Genomic DNA, 17,611 nt, shown 5'->3' on the forward strand with positions numbered 1-17,611 from the left:
ACTATTTCACAAAAACTGTTGGGAAAATTGGAAAATGGTAGGGCAGAAACTGGGCATAGACCAATATCTTACACCATATACCAAAATAAAGTCAAAATGGGTTCATGATTTAGGAGTAAAGGCTGATATTATAAGTAATTTGGGAGAGCAAGGAATAGTTTACTTATCAGATTTATGGAAAAGAAAAGAATTCATGACCCAACAAGAGAAAGAGAGCATTACAAAATGCAAAATGGATAATTTTGTTTATGTTAAATTGAAAGGTTTTTGTACAACAAAAGCCAATGCAACAAAAATTAGGAGGGAAGCAGAAAATTGGGAGAAAACCTAAATAACTAGTATCTCTGATAAAGGCCTCATTTCTATAATATACAGGGAACTGAGCCAAATGTATAGGAATACAAGTCATTCCCCATTTGAGAAATGGTCAAAGGATATGAACAGGCAGTTTTCAGAGGAAGAAATTAAAGCTATCTATAGGCATATGAAGAAATGCTCTAAATCACTGATTAGAGAAATGCAAATCAAAACAACTCTTAGATACCACATCTCTCCTGTCAGATTGGCTAAAATAACAAAACAGGAAAATGATAAATGCTGGAGAGGATGTGGGAAAATTGGAACATTGTTACATTGCTGGTGGAGTTCTGAGCTGATCCAGCCATTTTGGAGAGTAATTTGGAACTATGCCCAAAGGGCCATAAAAATGTTCATACCCTTTGACCCAGCAATACCACTTCTAGGGTTGTATCCCAAACAAATCACAGAAGCGGGAAAAGGACCCATATGTACAAAAATATTTATAGCAGCTCTTTTTGTGGTAGCCAAGAATTGGAAATCAAAGGGATGCCCATCAATTGGTGAATGGCTGAACAAGCTGTGGTATATGAAGATAATGGAATCCTATTGTGCCATAAGAAATGGGGATGATGCGGACTTCATAACAACCTGGAAAAACCTACACGACATAATGGTGATTGAGTGGAGCAGAGCCAGGAGAACATTGTACACAACCACAGATATATGGATTCTGTGAGGACCAACCCTGGCAGACTTCGCTCTTCTCAGCAACACAAGGTGCAAGGACAACTCCAAAGGACTCACGATGGAGAATGCTATCGACATCCAGAGAAAGAACTATGAAGTATGAATGCAGATTGAGGCTCACTTCATGCTGGCCTTTTTCTCTTCTCTTTTGTTTTTGTTTTTGGGTTTTTTTTGGGGGGGTTCTGTTTCTTCTTTCTCACGATTCATTCCATTGGTCATAATTCTTCTCCGCAACTTGACTAGTTTATAAATTAATTCAATACGAAATTATATGTGGTAGTGATATGAGATTCCATGCCGTCTTGGAGAGGGAGGGGAGAAAATCTGGAACTCAAAATTATGTAGAACCGTCTGTTGTAAACCAAAAATTAAAAAAAAAATAAAAAAAGAATGTTAACTCTTTTCTTTCCTCAATCACCTAATATAATCTCTATGATATTAATATACGTATGAGAGAAAACTTCTTGGAGGATGGCCCTTTAGAAAGGAATTTCCTCTACCAAATAAAATGTTATTTTATAATCATTAAATAAAAACTATACCAGAATTGTGTATTCTTTAAATCTTTTAGTCAGATGTTATTACAAAGGTGTAGTGTACAGCAAAATATCCTTTGCAAAAGGTATTCTGTTCCCTTATTATATATACATTGAATATCCTGTTAGTGCATGTGTACATTATCCTCATATTTTGTGGACATGAAGACATAGGCTTATGAGCTCTATATCTATTGATATTGGCTTTGAAAGGCTTTTTTGATGATAAATCTATGATTTAATTTTTAAAAATTGTTTGCCATGTATTTTTATATCATAACCATTTCCTAACATGACCATTATCTTAGAAACTTCTGTTGGAACAAATAAACAGTTTACCAAGATGACCAACTTGTTCTTTTTCTCTTTACAACCTTAATTCTAAGGCACTTGACTAATGAGCTTCATCAATTTTTTTCTCTCTGAAAGGATGTGACACAGACAGGTGATCTGCCATTTAACAGGCAATTTAAAATTTGAATTTAAATTTAAAATTTAATTTTATTTAAATTTAATATTTATCTTATTATTATTAAATTCGAATTTTATAATTCAATTTAAAATTTGAAGTCAGAGGAAGTGGGGTTATACTCAAGCCCTGAGTATTACTAATTATGCTATAATGGGACAACAAGGAATTTTGCAGAGCTTTCTCTACTTTGTGGCCAAAAGTGCAGGGGCGGCAGCGTTTGTGCTAAAATGACCTCAGAAGTAAAATCATAAATTGGAAATCATAAAAAACCCATAGTTTGTTGAGATTATTTTACCCATCTGTGAATAACTTACATATTAATATAATGGTTGTTTTTTAAGTTTTATGGTTGAAATAAACTTTTAAAAAAAGGAAAGAAGAAAAAGACTAAGCTACCAATAGCATATGCAACATTTAATACTTTACTCTCTCAACTATTTATGGAGAAGAGGAAAGTATGTCTTATTATCAGTCCTCTAGGATTAAGAATGGTCAATATATTTTAACTAAGTTCACCAGGTTTTTAGTATATTTTCACCTGCATTATTATAGTCATTGCGTATATTATTATCTTGGGTCACTTTATTCGTGCTGTACCATTCACAAAAAGTCATTCCACAAATATTCATATATATATATATATATATATATATATATATATATATATATATATGTTTCTGTATATATATGTATATGTGAGTGTGTATGTATGTATATATGTGTATATATATATATATATAGAGAGAGAGAGAGAGAGAGACAGAGAGAGACAGAGAGAGAGAGAGAGAGAGAGACAGAGAGAGAGAGAGAGAGAGAGAGAGAGAGAGACACAGAGAGAGAGAGAGAGAGAGACAGAGAGAGACAGAGAGAGAGAGAGAGAGAGAGAGAGAGAGAGAGAGAGAGAGAGAGAGAGAGCGGGCACAGGATGAGTTGAAGATGAAGGGAAGATATATAAAAGAAATAAAATCAAATTAAGGGATGAGAAAGGAATATATTGAGAGAGGGAGATAGGGAGAGATAGAATGGGGTAAATTATCTCACATAAAAGTGGCAAGAGGAAGCAGTTCTGTGGGAAGAGAAGAGAAGGCAGGTGAGGGAGAATGAGTGCATCTTGCTCTCATCAGATTTGACCTGAGGAGGTAATACCATACACACTCAATTGGGTATCTTACTGCACAGGAAAAAAGGAGGAAGAAGATAAAAAAAGGGGGGATGATAGAAGAGAGGGCAGATGGAGGTGGAGGTAATCAAAAACAAACAATTTCGAAAGGGGACAGGGTCAAGGGAGAAAATTCAATAAAGGGGGATAGGTTAGGAAGGAGCAAAATATAGTTAGTCTTTCACAACATGAGTATTGTGGAAGGGTTATGCATAATGATACACACGTGGCCTATGTTGAATTGCTTGATTCTTAGGGAGGGTGACTGGGAAGGGAAGAGGGGAGAGAATTTGGAACTCAAAGTTTTAAAAACAGATGTTGAAAAACAAAAGAAAAAGTTTTTGCATGCAACTAAAAAATAAGATACACAGGCAATGGGGCGTAGAAATTTATCTTGCCCTACAAGATAGGAAGGGAAAAGGGGATGGGAGGAGAGTGGGGTGACAGAAGGGAGGGCTGACTGGGGAACAGGGCATCCAGAATATATGCCATCTTGGAGTGGGGGGGGGGTGGAAATGGGGAGAAAATTTGTAATTCACAATCTTGTGAAAATCTATGCTGAAAACTAAATATATTAAATAAAAAAAGAGAATTAAAAAGCATTCCACATTACTATGAATTTCTCATTTTCCTTGTAGTTTAAATATAGTATTCTATTGCATTAATATATCATGGCTTGTTCAGTTGTGTCCCAACTACTGAGCACCCATTTTGTTTCCCTACTTTTTCAGATTTTTATTATTATAAATAGTGCTGCTACACAGACAGACACACACTCACACACACACGTGTGTGTGTGTGTGTGTGTGTGTGTGTCTGTGTGTGTCAGAGTGTGTGCAGTTTATGATATATTGCTTTCCCTCTTTTATGTCCTCAGGTCTTTATACAACGCATCAAGATTGCCAAGTTAAAGAAAATAAAATGTTTAATTACCATTATCAAATAATCCTGAATCATTTTCCAGAATGGTTAGTTTTCTTTGAGAGTTTTTTGGTACTTTCTCCCTTTCCTTGGTTATTTTCTTGTTTATTATTTTCATTTTTATTATATATGTTGCTACATAAGAGATTAAGAGGAGATGGGCTTTTAATCAACAGTTTAGGCATAATCCTGGATTTTCTTACTTTCATTGTAAAGAATTTATTAATGGCATATAAATGTATATAGATATAGATACTCATTTAAAAATTCATGTTTATAAATATATGTGACTATATGTCATTAAGAAAAGGAAAAGGTCAAATATATGTGTATCTACATATGTACATAAATATTTATATGTTGAGTAAAACAGAAAAGCTTTATGCTTTCACACATACACAAAGATGTATGTATATATGTATGTGAGTATACATACATCTATGTATATATCAAAAAGAATAAGGATTTTTTGTAATTTATATCTATTTGGCCACTTTGTTTTCCTGATCCTGAACTCTATTTTGCAACATATATTTTTCATTATTCTCTTTTATGCCTACCTTTTCTTTGAAGCCACAATGTTACAGCATATGTTCATTTAGTTTGGAAGGTCTTGTTGAGTTCTTCCTTGAATTTCTCCAATTTATCTTCTAAAAATATATTGGTGCAAAAGTTGCAATTATTTTCATGATAGTCTTTATGTTAAAGTTCCTCATAAGCCCTACAGTGAGAGATGATGGAGCATCTTATCAAGTACCAGCAACAAATACTTTTTAAGGATTTATTGTGTGCTAAGCACATAACAAATACTAGGGATACAAAGAAAGGAAAAAATTAGTGTCCTTACCTTCCAGGAGCTCACAGTCTAATAGGGGAGACAACATAAAACTACTTTGTACTTTCATGATATATACAGTATAAATAGTGGGTAGTCTGAGAAGGAAGGCAGTAGCAGGAGGAAGGAATCATGGTGCTGGGGTAGGCCTCTTATAGAAGGTGAGATCTGAGCTGTGACTTGAAGACTACCTGGGAAGCCAGAGGAGCTAGTGTGCAAGAAAGAAGGGAGAGCATTTCAGGAATGGGGGGTAGGCAGTGAAAATGCAAGACATTTGGAAGTGTACTGTCATTTGTAAGCAATAGCAAGGCCAGTATCACTAGATTATAGAATACTCAGAGAGGAGTAAACAATAGCAAAACTGAAAATACTGGAAATGTAGGAAAGGACCAGGTTATAAGGGCTTGAAACTAATAATAGCTAAAATTATATAGCATTTACTATGAGTCAGGCATTGTGGTAAGTACATTGAAATTATTATCTCATTTGATCCAAAAACCCTGGGAGGTGAGTGCTATTATGATCTCCATTTTATAGATGAGCAAACTGAGGCAAATAGGTTAAAAGATTTGCCCTGGGTCGCATAGCTAGTAAATATCTGAGACTGAACTTGAATTCAAGTGTTACAGATTCCAGGCCTGGCACTCTGTCTATTGTGCCATCTAGTTGTTCAGTTAGTTTTCCCAATTTTGACCATATGCTATGTGATTATGTGTTTGTACCATTTGTGAAGAGAAACAGATTAAGGTGGACGCCCTAGAAAAAAGATTTTGACAAAATATAAAATAAATCTACATTTTGATCTCCATATCAATGATCTATGCTACTTGTTTGACAATTAATCATGCTCAATATCATATTTTGTTCTTAAATGTTTCTTTTCTTTTGTATTCCTAATTTGATTGCAATTATAAAGCATCATTTTTGGACTACATTACTACCAAGGGATTTAGTTGATTTATTTTCAGATTGTATGCCAATTGAAGAATCACTCTATATTTTTCCAGACCTCCTGTATATCTGCGGCTAGGCTTATAATTCTGGATATTCCCTACAACTAACAGTAGATTCTCAAAAATTTATTTCAAGAATGAAAATTGAACTGAATCATATATTTAAGATTCATTTAGGTCTTTGAATCCATTTTTCTAGGAATGATTTTTTATAAAATTAGAAAACATATTGAAACAGGAAAAATATGAAAAATGGGGAAGAATCAGATACAAGCAGCTATGGTAATGTTCCATGGAAGGTGAGAGTGGAAGATTCTAACTGAAATTATACAGAAAAATTTGGCTCCACTTATGTATGTTTAATTCAACCCAGTTTTAGAAGTTTATAAGTTATATTTGCTTATCTAGTTTTGCCCCTCCTCCACTGCCTGAAAAGACCCACAAACAAGAAAAAATATGCACTAATATCCCCGAGGTCCTCCTTTTCTGGTAAAGGTTGGCCTGAGAAAATGACACCTAAAAACAAAACAGAACAAACAAACAAACAAAAAAAAGAGATTGCTGACTTATCTTCTTAGATGCCACCTTGAATTTTTCCAATCCTTCTCTAATTATGTGGCAGATGAATTAGTTGGAAAATAGTAGTTCTATTTTAAAATGGTTTTCCTCTATTTTTTCATTAAATTTTTATTTATTTAAAAACAATATAACCACATTAATATTTATTTAGACATTTCTAGTAATCATTTTTCCTTTTCATATAAAGAGAGATTACCATAGGCTAATTCAGTGAATGAAAGCATTTCACATACAAATTTTTGCATTATCTGATAGGTTTTCATATGTAAATCACATGCATCTGTTTATCTTCAGTGAATGGTGTCAAATATTTTCAATGCAAAATGCACCTTAAGTAACATTATCTTCCTAATGACTTTTTTTTTCCTAAGGAAAAACTGTTCATTTGTGCCAAGTATTTGGAAATTGTTATTTAAAATCTGCTTTTTAGGGTTTGTTTTTTTTTCAATTGAAATAGGTTTAGGTAAAAAAAAAAAAGCACTGAACCCTTTGAGGTGAATTATTATATACCATTTATATGAACCTTTTGGAGCTTTATATGTAAAATGAATGATGAAATACAGAGTATAAGCATTTATGAAGCATGGAATACAGAAATCATCAGTTTTTCCACATTTTAAAATATTCCCTTATATTCGGGAATACTTTATTAGGCAATAGTCAATGAAATCAAGCTTCCAAGCATGCAAAAATAAATACAGTACTCACACATCAGAAATAGTCTCTACTCTAAAACAGACCTGTCCTCTTTGAATTCACTGTGTGGGTGAAATCAAAGCATAGAACAAACACTGTTTTGATATGGCTTTGAAGATGATAACAGCTTCTAACAGAGAAAAAGGTAACTGAGTTTTCAAGGAAAAAAGATGATTGACATGACACTCAGTCCAAGAAAAGTTTACCTTCTAATGAGTGTGTGTGTTGGTTACCTCTCATAGAATGTTTTATTTTGAAGGGAAGGATCTGCTCACTACTCAGGTAGATTTCAACCAACTATTATAAGTTTTCAGAGTATGATATTCATTCTTTCAAGCATGACATCTTTTGAATGAAATGACAACATTGAAGATCAAGGTCTGTATAGGGGGATTGGAGTTTACCTAATGATTAGGACTTTTTTTCAAAATTATTCCCAATACAAAATTTTCTGGTCAAGTCTTAGAATTCTGTTCCCAGTTGAAAAAGCTTACTTGTACATTCTAGTAAATATTAAGATAATGGATAGAAGAGAAGAAAATCTATTTCCAAAATTTTTCTATAGCTCACTGAAAGTTTAACATTTGGTAGCCAAAATACTCTGGCACAAGGGAGCAAGCTGGGCATGGATCAAGAAAAAAGAAAGAAAAATTTACTTAAAAAAAACCAATTTTACTTAAATATCTTTCATTACCACTTGACAATAGAGTTAGAGCTCTCTGATACCTGACTGGTTTATAATTTTCCTGCAATTTAAAAAGGTATATTGTAGTTTGGTTAATTAAAACATGCTTTCTCAGTATTAGGATAGTTAGAGGGAGTGTGTGTGTGTGTGAGTGTGTTTGTGTGTGTATATGTATATATGTATGTATATGTATATGTGTTTATATGTATATATTTTTTTTCAGTTTTCCACATTTACTTCCACAAGATTCTGAATACCAAATTTTCTCCATATCTCTCCCCTCCCCCACCACAAAATAGCATGCATTTTGATTACACCTTTCTCCAATCTGCCCTTCCTGCTATTACCTCCCACGCCCTTTTCTTATCCCCTTCCCTTGTATTTTCCTGTAGGGCAAGATAGGTTTCTATGCCCCATTGCCTATATATATCTTATTTCCCAGTTGCATGTAAAAACAATTGTATACATTCATTTTTAAGGCCTTGAGTTCTACATTCTCTCCCTTCCTCCCTCCCCACCCACCCTCATTGAGAAAGCAAGCAATTTGATATAGGTTACACATGTGTAGTCACGTAAAACACTTCAATAACAATCATGTTGTGAAAGACTAACTATATTACCCTCTATCCTGTCCTGCCTCCATTTATTCTGTTCTTTCCTTTAACCCTGTCCCTCCACAAAAGTGTTTTGCCCCTTACCCCATCTACCATTCCTTATGTTATCTCCCCTCTATTATCCCCTTCCCCCCTGCTTTCCTGTAGGTGAGATAGATTTCCATACTCAGTTGAGTGTGTATGTTATTGCCTCCTTAAGCCAAATCCCATGAGAGCAAGGTTCATTTTTCCCTCTCACCTCCCCCCTCTTCTCCTCCATTGTAAAAGCTCTTTCTTGCCTCTTTTATGTGAGATAATTTGCTACATTCTACCTTTCCCTTTCTCTTTCTCTCAGGACATTCCTCTCAACACTTAATTTTATTTTTTAGGTATCATCCTTTCATATTCAGCTCACCCTATGCCCTCTGTCTACACACACACGCGCGCACGCGCGCACGCGCGCACACACACACACACACACACACACACTCCCTCTAATGACCCTAATACTGAGAAAGGTCTCTTGAGTTACAAATATTATCTTTCCACATAGGAATGTAAACATGTCAACTTTAATAAGTCCCTTATGGCTTCTCTTTCCTGTTTACCTTTGCCTGTTTCTCTTGATTCTTATATTTGAAAGTCAAATTTTCTACTCAGCTCTGGTCTTTTCAACAAGAATGCTTGGAAGTCCTCTATTTCATTGAAATTCCATTTGGTCCCCTGAAATATTATACTGAGTTTTTCTGGGTAGGTGATTCTTGGTTTTAATCCTATTTCCTTTGACCTCTGGAATATCATATTCTAAGCCCTCTGTTCCCTTAGCGTAGAATCTGCTAAATCTTGTGTTATTCTCCTTATCTTTCTGCAGTACTTAAATTGTTTCTTTCTGGCCACTTATAATATTTTCTCCTTGACCTGGGAACTCTGGAATTTGGCTGCAATATTCCTAGGAGTTTTGCTTTTGGGATCTCTTTCAGGAGGTGATTGGTGGAGACTTTCCTTTTCTATTTTGCCCTCTGCAGGGCAGTTTTCCTTGATAATTCCTTGAAAGATGATGTCTAGGCTCTTTTCTTGATCATGATTTTCTGGTGGTCCAATAACTTTTAAGTTATCTCAGTTGCTTGTCAAATGAAATATTTCATGTTGTCTTCTATTTTTTCCTCCTTTTGGTTTTGTTTTATAATTTCTTGATTTCTCATAAAGTCATTAGCTTCCATTTGTTCCTTTCTAATTTTTTTTTATTTTTTTTTTAGAATTGCCAACCAGCTTTTATTTCCTCTCTAGAGGGTACATTCCTGTGACCTTGTGTGTGGGCCACAGGGCACAAACTTGAAAGGGGTAGACACATCCATTCAGGATGAGATCTAAAGAACTAGACAAGTTCACAAAGGCTCCTCCTGCCCCTGATTTTGTCCCTTTGCAGCAGGGGGTCGATTTCTGTAGCAATTCCCCTGGGAAGGGCAGCTCCTGCCATTACCGGAAGTATCTGCTGGTGTTGGCTTTGGGGAGGGGGGAGCTGCTCCACTGGGAGAGGACAGAGTGGGACATCTAGCCCCATCCCTGGCATTGGCTCTGGAAAAAACTCCTATAAGGTTTGACTGGTGTATCTCCTCCCCTGAACGGGATCCGTGGGTCTTGGGGGCCACTGCTCAATTCCGGTGGCCGGCCCTTTAAATGTCCATCTCAAACTGTGATTCCTCATGGCTTCCTGGCTTGTCCTCATGGCTGTTGGGTAGGTGGTTCGGATTTATTTCAGTAGCAGGTTCATCACCAGCGGGGCTGGTGACCCCAGGAATGGTGGGCAGATCCCGAGGTGGTGTTTTGGCCACAGGAGAGTTACGACATTCCATCAAAAATTTTCGGTCATAGATGATCCTGGTGCCTCCCGGAGTGGTGCTGTAATCCCCAGGCGGCAGCTGCGCACCATGGCTGAGCACCACCCAACGTGTGGCCGGGATGGCCCGGCTCGGCATCTGGCTGCAGCTCCCGCCCGCAGATGTGGTCTCAGCCTCGCTCCTCCTTTCTAATTTTTAAGGAATTATTTTTATCATTGAGCTTTTGGACATCCTTTTCTATTTGGCCAATTCTGTTTTTCAAGGCATTTTTCTCCTTATCGGCTTTTTGGACCTCTTTTGTCATTTGGGTTAGTCTATTTTTAAAGGCATTATTTGGGTCTCCTTTAGCATGCTGTTGCTCATTTTTCATGATTTTCTTGCATCACTCTCATTTCTCTTCCCAATTTTTCCTCCACTTCTCTCACTTGATGTTCAAAATCCCTTTTAAGCTCTTCCATGGCCTGAGGTCATTTCATATGTTTCTTGGAGGCTTTGGATGCAGGAGCCTTGACTTTGTTGTCTTCCTCTGGCTGCATGTCTTGATCTTCCTTATCAGTAAGTGTGTAAGAAAACATCTTTTCACCAGGAAAGTAACCTTCTATAGTCTTATTCTTTTTCCCCTGTTTGCTCATTTTCCCAGTCAATTATTTGACTTTTGAGCTGTTTGTTAAGTGGATGGGGTACTATCTCTAGTTTCAGGTGTTTTGTGCAGCTAATTTCAAAGAGATCTCTAGGGACCTGTAGATTCTCATTTCCTCCAAAGTGGTATGATCAAAAGAGAGGTGTTTATTCCTCTCCTGACCTGCACTCTATGAGAAAGCACAAGCACTCTTTTCTGCTCTGGAAAGCTCTTTCACCTGGGTAAGAAGGGAGCATCTCATCTCTACAGCCGCCACCAGCTCCACCATGTCAGCTCTCCTCCTCATCCCAGGACTGCCACCCAGGACTGGAACCCAGACCAGCTCCTCAGTTCTCCCACCATATGTAGGCTGGCAGTTCCAGAAGTAGCCCCTGCTGCAGTAGTGGCTGCCACTACCCTGGGGTCAGGACTGAGGCCAGATCATGCTCCCTTCTTACCCAGGTGAAAGAGCTATCCCACTGAACTTTGAAGCTGTCTTTGGTTTTCGTGGGTTGAGAAATCTGGTAACCACCATAGCTGCCAGTGATTCAGTGCCCTGAGGCCTGCTCCAGTCCCACCTGTGCCAGTGGGGCCCAAGCTGAGCTGCGCTCTGCTCTGAGCATGGTGCAATAGACACTTTCTGTTGCCCTTCCAGGTTGTCTTGCGCTGGAAATCTGCTTCACTCTGTCATTTTGTGGCTTCTGCTGCTCTAGAATTTGTTTAGAGTCATTTTTACAGGTCTTTCAAGGGATTTGGGGGGAGAGTTCAATCAGGTCTCAGTTTCTATTCTGCCATCTTACCTCTGCCCTCCAAAACTTGTTTTTAAATCATATTTTTGATTTTGAAAAGAAATTAAGGAGAAATAGGATCTCTTGCGTGATCCAGTCCAACCTATTTTTACTTAACAGGAATCCCTTCTGTAACATAATAGACAAGGCTGACTGAATCAGAGGCCTTCGGTGATAGGAACTTCATTGCCTTTTGAGATAGCCCATCCTACCTTTGATTAATTCTAAAATTTTGGAGATTTTTCCTTATGTTGAGCTGAAATCTGCCTTTCCAATATTCCATTCATTGCTCCCAGTTCTGCACTATGAGGCCAAGAAGAGCAAGTCTAAGGCCTTTTCATATGATAATCCTGAAAACACTTAGACAGTTATCATAACAATGCCTGCTTTCAGGTTCATAAAACTCTTTATATATAAATTTTCATGTTCCCAACAATCCTCATTGTGAAGTAGATAGTATAAATGTTATTATTCTAATGTCATAGATAAGAAAGTTGAGGATCTAAGCACTTAAATGACTTTCCCATTGACACACTAGTAGTATCAAAAGTGAGATTCAAAGCCAAGTTTTCCCTGACCCCAAGTACAGCATTCTTTCTCATTTACCACATTGCCTTTTTAGCATGTCTCCCCTTAAGCTTTCTCTTCTATAGATTTAACGTCCTTAGTTGAACTAATTGAATCTTGGTATCACTTGGAGTCCTCTCACCATGCTGGGTAAACTTTTCTAGTTGCACTCCAAATGGTCAATATCCCTCCACATGCAGAATGGAATATAATGAAGACCATATATAGTAGACCAGGATGGGAAATAGAATAACCTCCTCTTTTCTGGAAACTGCCTCTAATAATTTTGGTCGACACATTACACTATCAACTAATGAGCAGATAGTTCCCTAAAACCAAGATCAATTTCACATACATTTTCACCATTGTTTATTTGAGTTGATCTTTGATCCTACTGTAGTTTTAAATATTTGCCTTTATTAAATTTTGGCTTAGTCAATTTTGGATCTTGACTTCTGTTACACAACGTTACCTACTCCTTCCTGCTTCACATCATCTGCAATCTTCATCAGCAATCTATGTTTTCATCTCAAGCATTAATAAAAGTTAAACAGAATAGTATCAATGATTTGATAGCTCTAGTCACATTCTCTATCACAATAAAAGATACATTCCAAAAGGAAGATACTATCTCCCTACTGTTTATGTCTGGTTAATAAATGGCTTTTTTGGTATCTTTAACAAAGCTTTTTCAACCTCCACAATTTGCGTCTGCTTCCTCTGATCTATATCAGATGATATCTTCCCTAGGGTCATTCAAACATTCTTAATTTCCTTCCTTAGTACATAAGAGATATCTTTCTTAGCAAAGAGTCCTACTTCACCTATAGAAAGAATCTTATCAATTGCATCAATTGTAAGGATGGATATAAATTATTTTATATACTTTAAAGTACAATATAAATGTTGATTAGCTAGTACTATTTTTCTGCCCAAAAGTTTTGCTCTGCAGTCTCATCATGGATTTGGTGGTTACCCTCAATTTCCCAAAGTTATGCTTTGAGAGGTCAAGCTATCTTGATTGTAACCATGCTAAATAGGCTTTAATATTTTAAACATGGCCCTGGCAAGATAATGGGTCTATTTGAAAAGACTAATCTATATAAATAAATGAATGAATAAAAAGATAAAAATGAATTAAAAGATAAATGTATGAAAGAAGGAATAAATTTATAAGCAAGTAAATAAATAATTACTTCAAGGCTTGTCACCAGAAACCTGGCCATGGTAATACATAAAATAAAGAGGAAAAAGAGATTAATAATCAATCAGTAAACATTTCTTAAGTGCCTACTATGTGCCAAGCACTATGCCAAGTGCTGGGAATGATCCTCAGTGCTGTGTAGTCCCTTTTCACTTCTATAATAATAGTCGTAGCATTTATGAAAAGACAGTAGATGCTCAGAAGTAAACAGATTTTAGTTTATATCTGAATATGAATATGAGGGTAACCTAAATATTTGGTAATCTAAATTTAAGATCCCAGCCTGATGAATGATTTTACACACTGCTAGAATAATTAAATCATAGCAAACCTGAATTTCCTGCTGTAAATAAATCAGTAAGAAAAAATTCACTTATACTAAATGAAAGGATGGATCACACATTCCATTTGAAGAGGTAAATAGAAGAGTTGGTGAAGTTGGTCTTATATTGTATCCAAAGGTAATAAGAAACATCATTTCATGAGACATATCCCTATATTACCTTTAGGATCAAATATAAAATCTTATTTGGGTTAGCACAGTGCCTAGTGAATGCTTAATAAATGTTTTGATTGGTTGGTAATATGACTGCAAGAGGTAGGAATAAGAGGAAGGGCTCTAAAAAACAGCCAACAGGCCAATGGGTTGAGATGACTATTATAAGCACTTGAGTTTATAAGGGGAAGAGTCTATTTTTCTCTCTCTTCAAATTCTCCAAGAAAGACTATTTAACCACTCATATGAACGTCCCATCAGAGAGTAAACTGGTACATATAAGTGATTAGCAATAGTTTAGTGCTCCAAATTTACTCTACTCTAGTCCCTTAAGCTTTGTCCTAACTTTCTTTTCAAATGTTTTATTTTACTAACAAATAAGTACTTATCAAATGTCCATGAGTCACTTTCCTACCTTTCTTTAACTTCTATAACCATACATCCATTAATGAATTTATTCATTCTTTCCATCAAATACTGAGGACCTGCCACATGCAGCATTATCTGCAGTTCATAGGCTGATAATGCATACCCAAAGAATACACTATCATGGATATACTATCAGTTTATAGACTTAAAGATTGTTACTGGTTTCCCTAATCTGTTTCATTAGCCTAAATAAATAATTTCTTCAATCTTTCAGCACATTCAGTAAAAAGGACTTGCAAACTTGCTCTTAAGAAACTTGTAGTGTAGTAAGGAGGATTAACTATGGGTACATTTAATAAAATAGCATATAGTAAAAGACAGTGTGGCATAGAAAACAGAAGGAGGGATAGCCTCAGAATCAAGAAGATCTATGATAAATTCTTGTGTCTGATACATACTAGAAGAATGATTAAGGATGAGCCATTTAAACAGTCAATATGTCAGACACTATTCTAAGACTATCAATTAGAAACAAGTTAGTAATCAAAATAGGGCAATGATTCAAACATTTTGTTCTTAGGACCTTTTACACTCTAAAAATAATTAAACCTTTGTTTATGCGTATTATGTCTATTGATATGTACCTTATGATAAATTGAAACATTTGAGTATTATAGTGAAAATAGTTTTGATCTTTGGAACCCTCTGAAGGGGTCTTGGACACTGGCATGGAGTCCCTAGACTACACTTTGAGAAGCACCAGGATACCTGGAATTCCCCTTACCAAAGAAATGACAGGTTTAGAATCCACTCCCACCCAAAAAATATTAGAAATTGGTTAGGAAAAAATAACCCCTTCTCCAAACATGTTATTGGATCTGAGAAGGTATCAATTCTTTCTAACTAGAGATAGAGGAAAAGGTGAATTTAGACACTATGGGGTAAAAGGCAGTGGAGCTGGGTCTTGCAGGATGTTTAGGATTTTAGTGAGGGGAGATGGCAGGAATTAGATTTCAAATATAAGGAATGGCAAGGGCAAATGCATAGATATGGGAAGTTAGGAGATAAAGAAATTTGGGAATAGTGCACAGTTCAGTTCACCAAGAATATAGAGTTTGTAGAGGATATTTGTATAGAATAAAGCCGGGTACCTGACAATTTTAGTTCCATTTCTTTAGATTAGTCCAAATTTTACATTTCATATTAGAAATGACTAGGTCCAAACTAAACAGACTTTGAAAAATTAAAGGTCAATTTGTGATCTTTAAGATAAAGAATTTTGCCCTGATACCTTAGTTTTATGTTTCAGAAGCAAGTTACTAAGACACTGACTTGTACTACTGGGGATGAATATTCTTAATAAGTATGAAGAACTACGTATCAAAAAAGTAATAAATTTGGTCCTATTACTTCCAAGTGCATGCATTCAACCAATTCAGAGGAATCAATTTTATTTATATACCTCCTTAGAGAATTTTATTTAATGGTTTATAATTAAAATGGGGTTCATGTTTTTGTATGTATGGAACTGGACCTTATTGGGAGCATAAGGCAACTTGGAGAGTTCTGAATAATATTAAAAAATCCTCTGCTTTATTAATTACCACAAAGCAACCCTAAAATTTCAAGATGATTGTCTTCATTGGCAGGGGAAGTTACTACAGGGAATTCACTTCACCAAAGCAATCAAAGGTCTTAACTAATATTAATAACAATAATAACAACATAACTTTCACACAAAGCAAATGAATGTAGAATAAAATGGAAAGATGTGGATTTGGAAATATTTGGATCAACGCTATCTGATAGAATTGTGACATCTAATATCTATTGGAAATGGATGCCAAATGTTAAGATGAATAACCACCTCCCAATATAAATCAAAGGTCAATAGAAAAATATACTATTGGCGAATAAAGAGTTTAACAAATGCCATTCCACCCAGCCTGGATGCAAGTCACCAGAAGTTTTGAATTAGTATAATTTAATTAATGCAGTTTTGCTGTGGTTTGTTACCATGTATATCTCCTTGCTATGTATTTACAATTCAAACCAGAAAAGGTATTGTCCCTGGTAGGTACATATTATATATTTAGAATAAAACAGGTGAATATTAAAGTTAGTGTAGGTTAGGAACCTAAGTCACTAATAATAGCTTAGGTCCTATTTTTAAAAGAATTTTTTTCCAGAAAATTCATTCAAATAACATGATTGCAATTTTACTTATAGTAAATATGTTACTAACACTACTAAGGACAGTAACAATGCTGGGATATTTTCCCCCCAGATGTGATCATGGATTTGCAGTGTCATACATGTTCTGGCCCCCCTTGCTACCAATAACATCTAATTATAATATGATTTATAACAGATTGAAAGATAGATGTCAAGTGAGTCTGAGGCCAAAGCTGGCTGTAGCTAAGGCAGGAAGTTTAGGATTTCCCCCAAGAGTGCCAAATCTAGCAGATCTTTGATAGAATTCATATTTTTTTGGAAGGGAGAAACAATGAGTTTAGCACTTAGCTAGCAAGAATATTTAGATCAAAGCAAACTACCAGGTGATGGGCTTCCTTACCTTATACCCTTTTTCCTATGATTATACCGTGGGTGAGCTCCTCCCCATCTTTGCCCTATTCTACTTCCTCCCATATAGCCTATAGTGTCCTGGGGTCCCTATCTTCCAACACATAGCACATTGTGGATCAATGTACTAGCATGACTCTCCCCAAGGGGAATTGTGTCCCAAAGCTCTCTCTCTGTGACTCTGTCTCTCTCTCTCCCTGTCCCTGTCTCTGTCTGTCTGTCTGTCTCTCTCTCTCTCTCCGTACGTGTGTGTGCCTGTCTGTCTGTGACTCTCTCCTCCTCCCCTCTCATTTCTGCCTTACTGTTCCTCAAATAAATTTTCCTGTAACAAGTCAATTTGAAGGCATCTTTCATGGTGCTTGACCTGCACTCATTTTTTGGCACACATCCTCTAACTTTTGCCAAGAACAAGATTAACTCCAATTAAAACTGGAAAACAGTATGACAGAAACTGGGCATAGACCAATATCTGAGACCATATACCTAAAGAAAGTCGAAATTGTGCACAATTTAGATTATAAAGGCTGATATTATAACTGAATCAGGGGAGCAAGGAATAGTTTATCTGTCAGGTTTATGGAGACTGGGGGAATGTATGACCAAACAAGAAATAGAGAACTTATGAAATGCAAAATAGATAATTTTTTGATTACATTAATTTGAAAAGTTTT

General features: G+C 36.0%; 1 protein-coding gene across 1 annotated transcript; it reads right to left on the bottom strand.

Moving 5' to 3' along the window:
* Positions 1 to 10,087: 10,087 nt before the first annotated feature.
* On the bottom strand, positions 10,088 to 12,797 carry LOC118836900 (eukaryotic translation initiation factor 4E-binding protein 1-like). Its single transcript, XM_036744012.1, has 2 exons — positions 12,761 to 12,797; positions 10,088 to 10,502 (listed from the first exon to the last, which is right to left on the bottom strand). Exons 1-2 carry the CDS (start codon positions 12,795 to 12,797, stop codon positions 10,150 to 10,152), a joined length of 390 nt encoding a protein of 129 aa, XP_036599907.1. The 3' UTR covers positions 10,088 to 10,149.
* Between the last annotated feature and the right edge of the window lie 4,814 nt (positions 12,798 to 17,611).

The sequence above is a fragment of the Trichosurus vulpecula genome, chromosome 2 (genome assembly GCF_011100635.1).
Source record: "Trichosurus vulpecula isolate mTriVul1 chromosome 2, mTriVul1.pri, whole genome shotgun sequence".
NCBI classification, from domain to species: Eukaryota; Metazoa; Chordata; class Mammalia; order Diprotodontia; family Phalangeridae; genus Trichosurus; species Trichosurus vulpecula.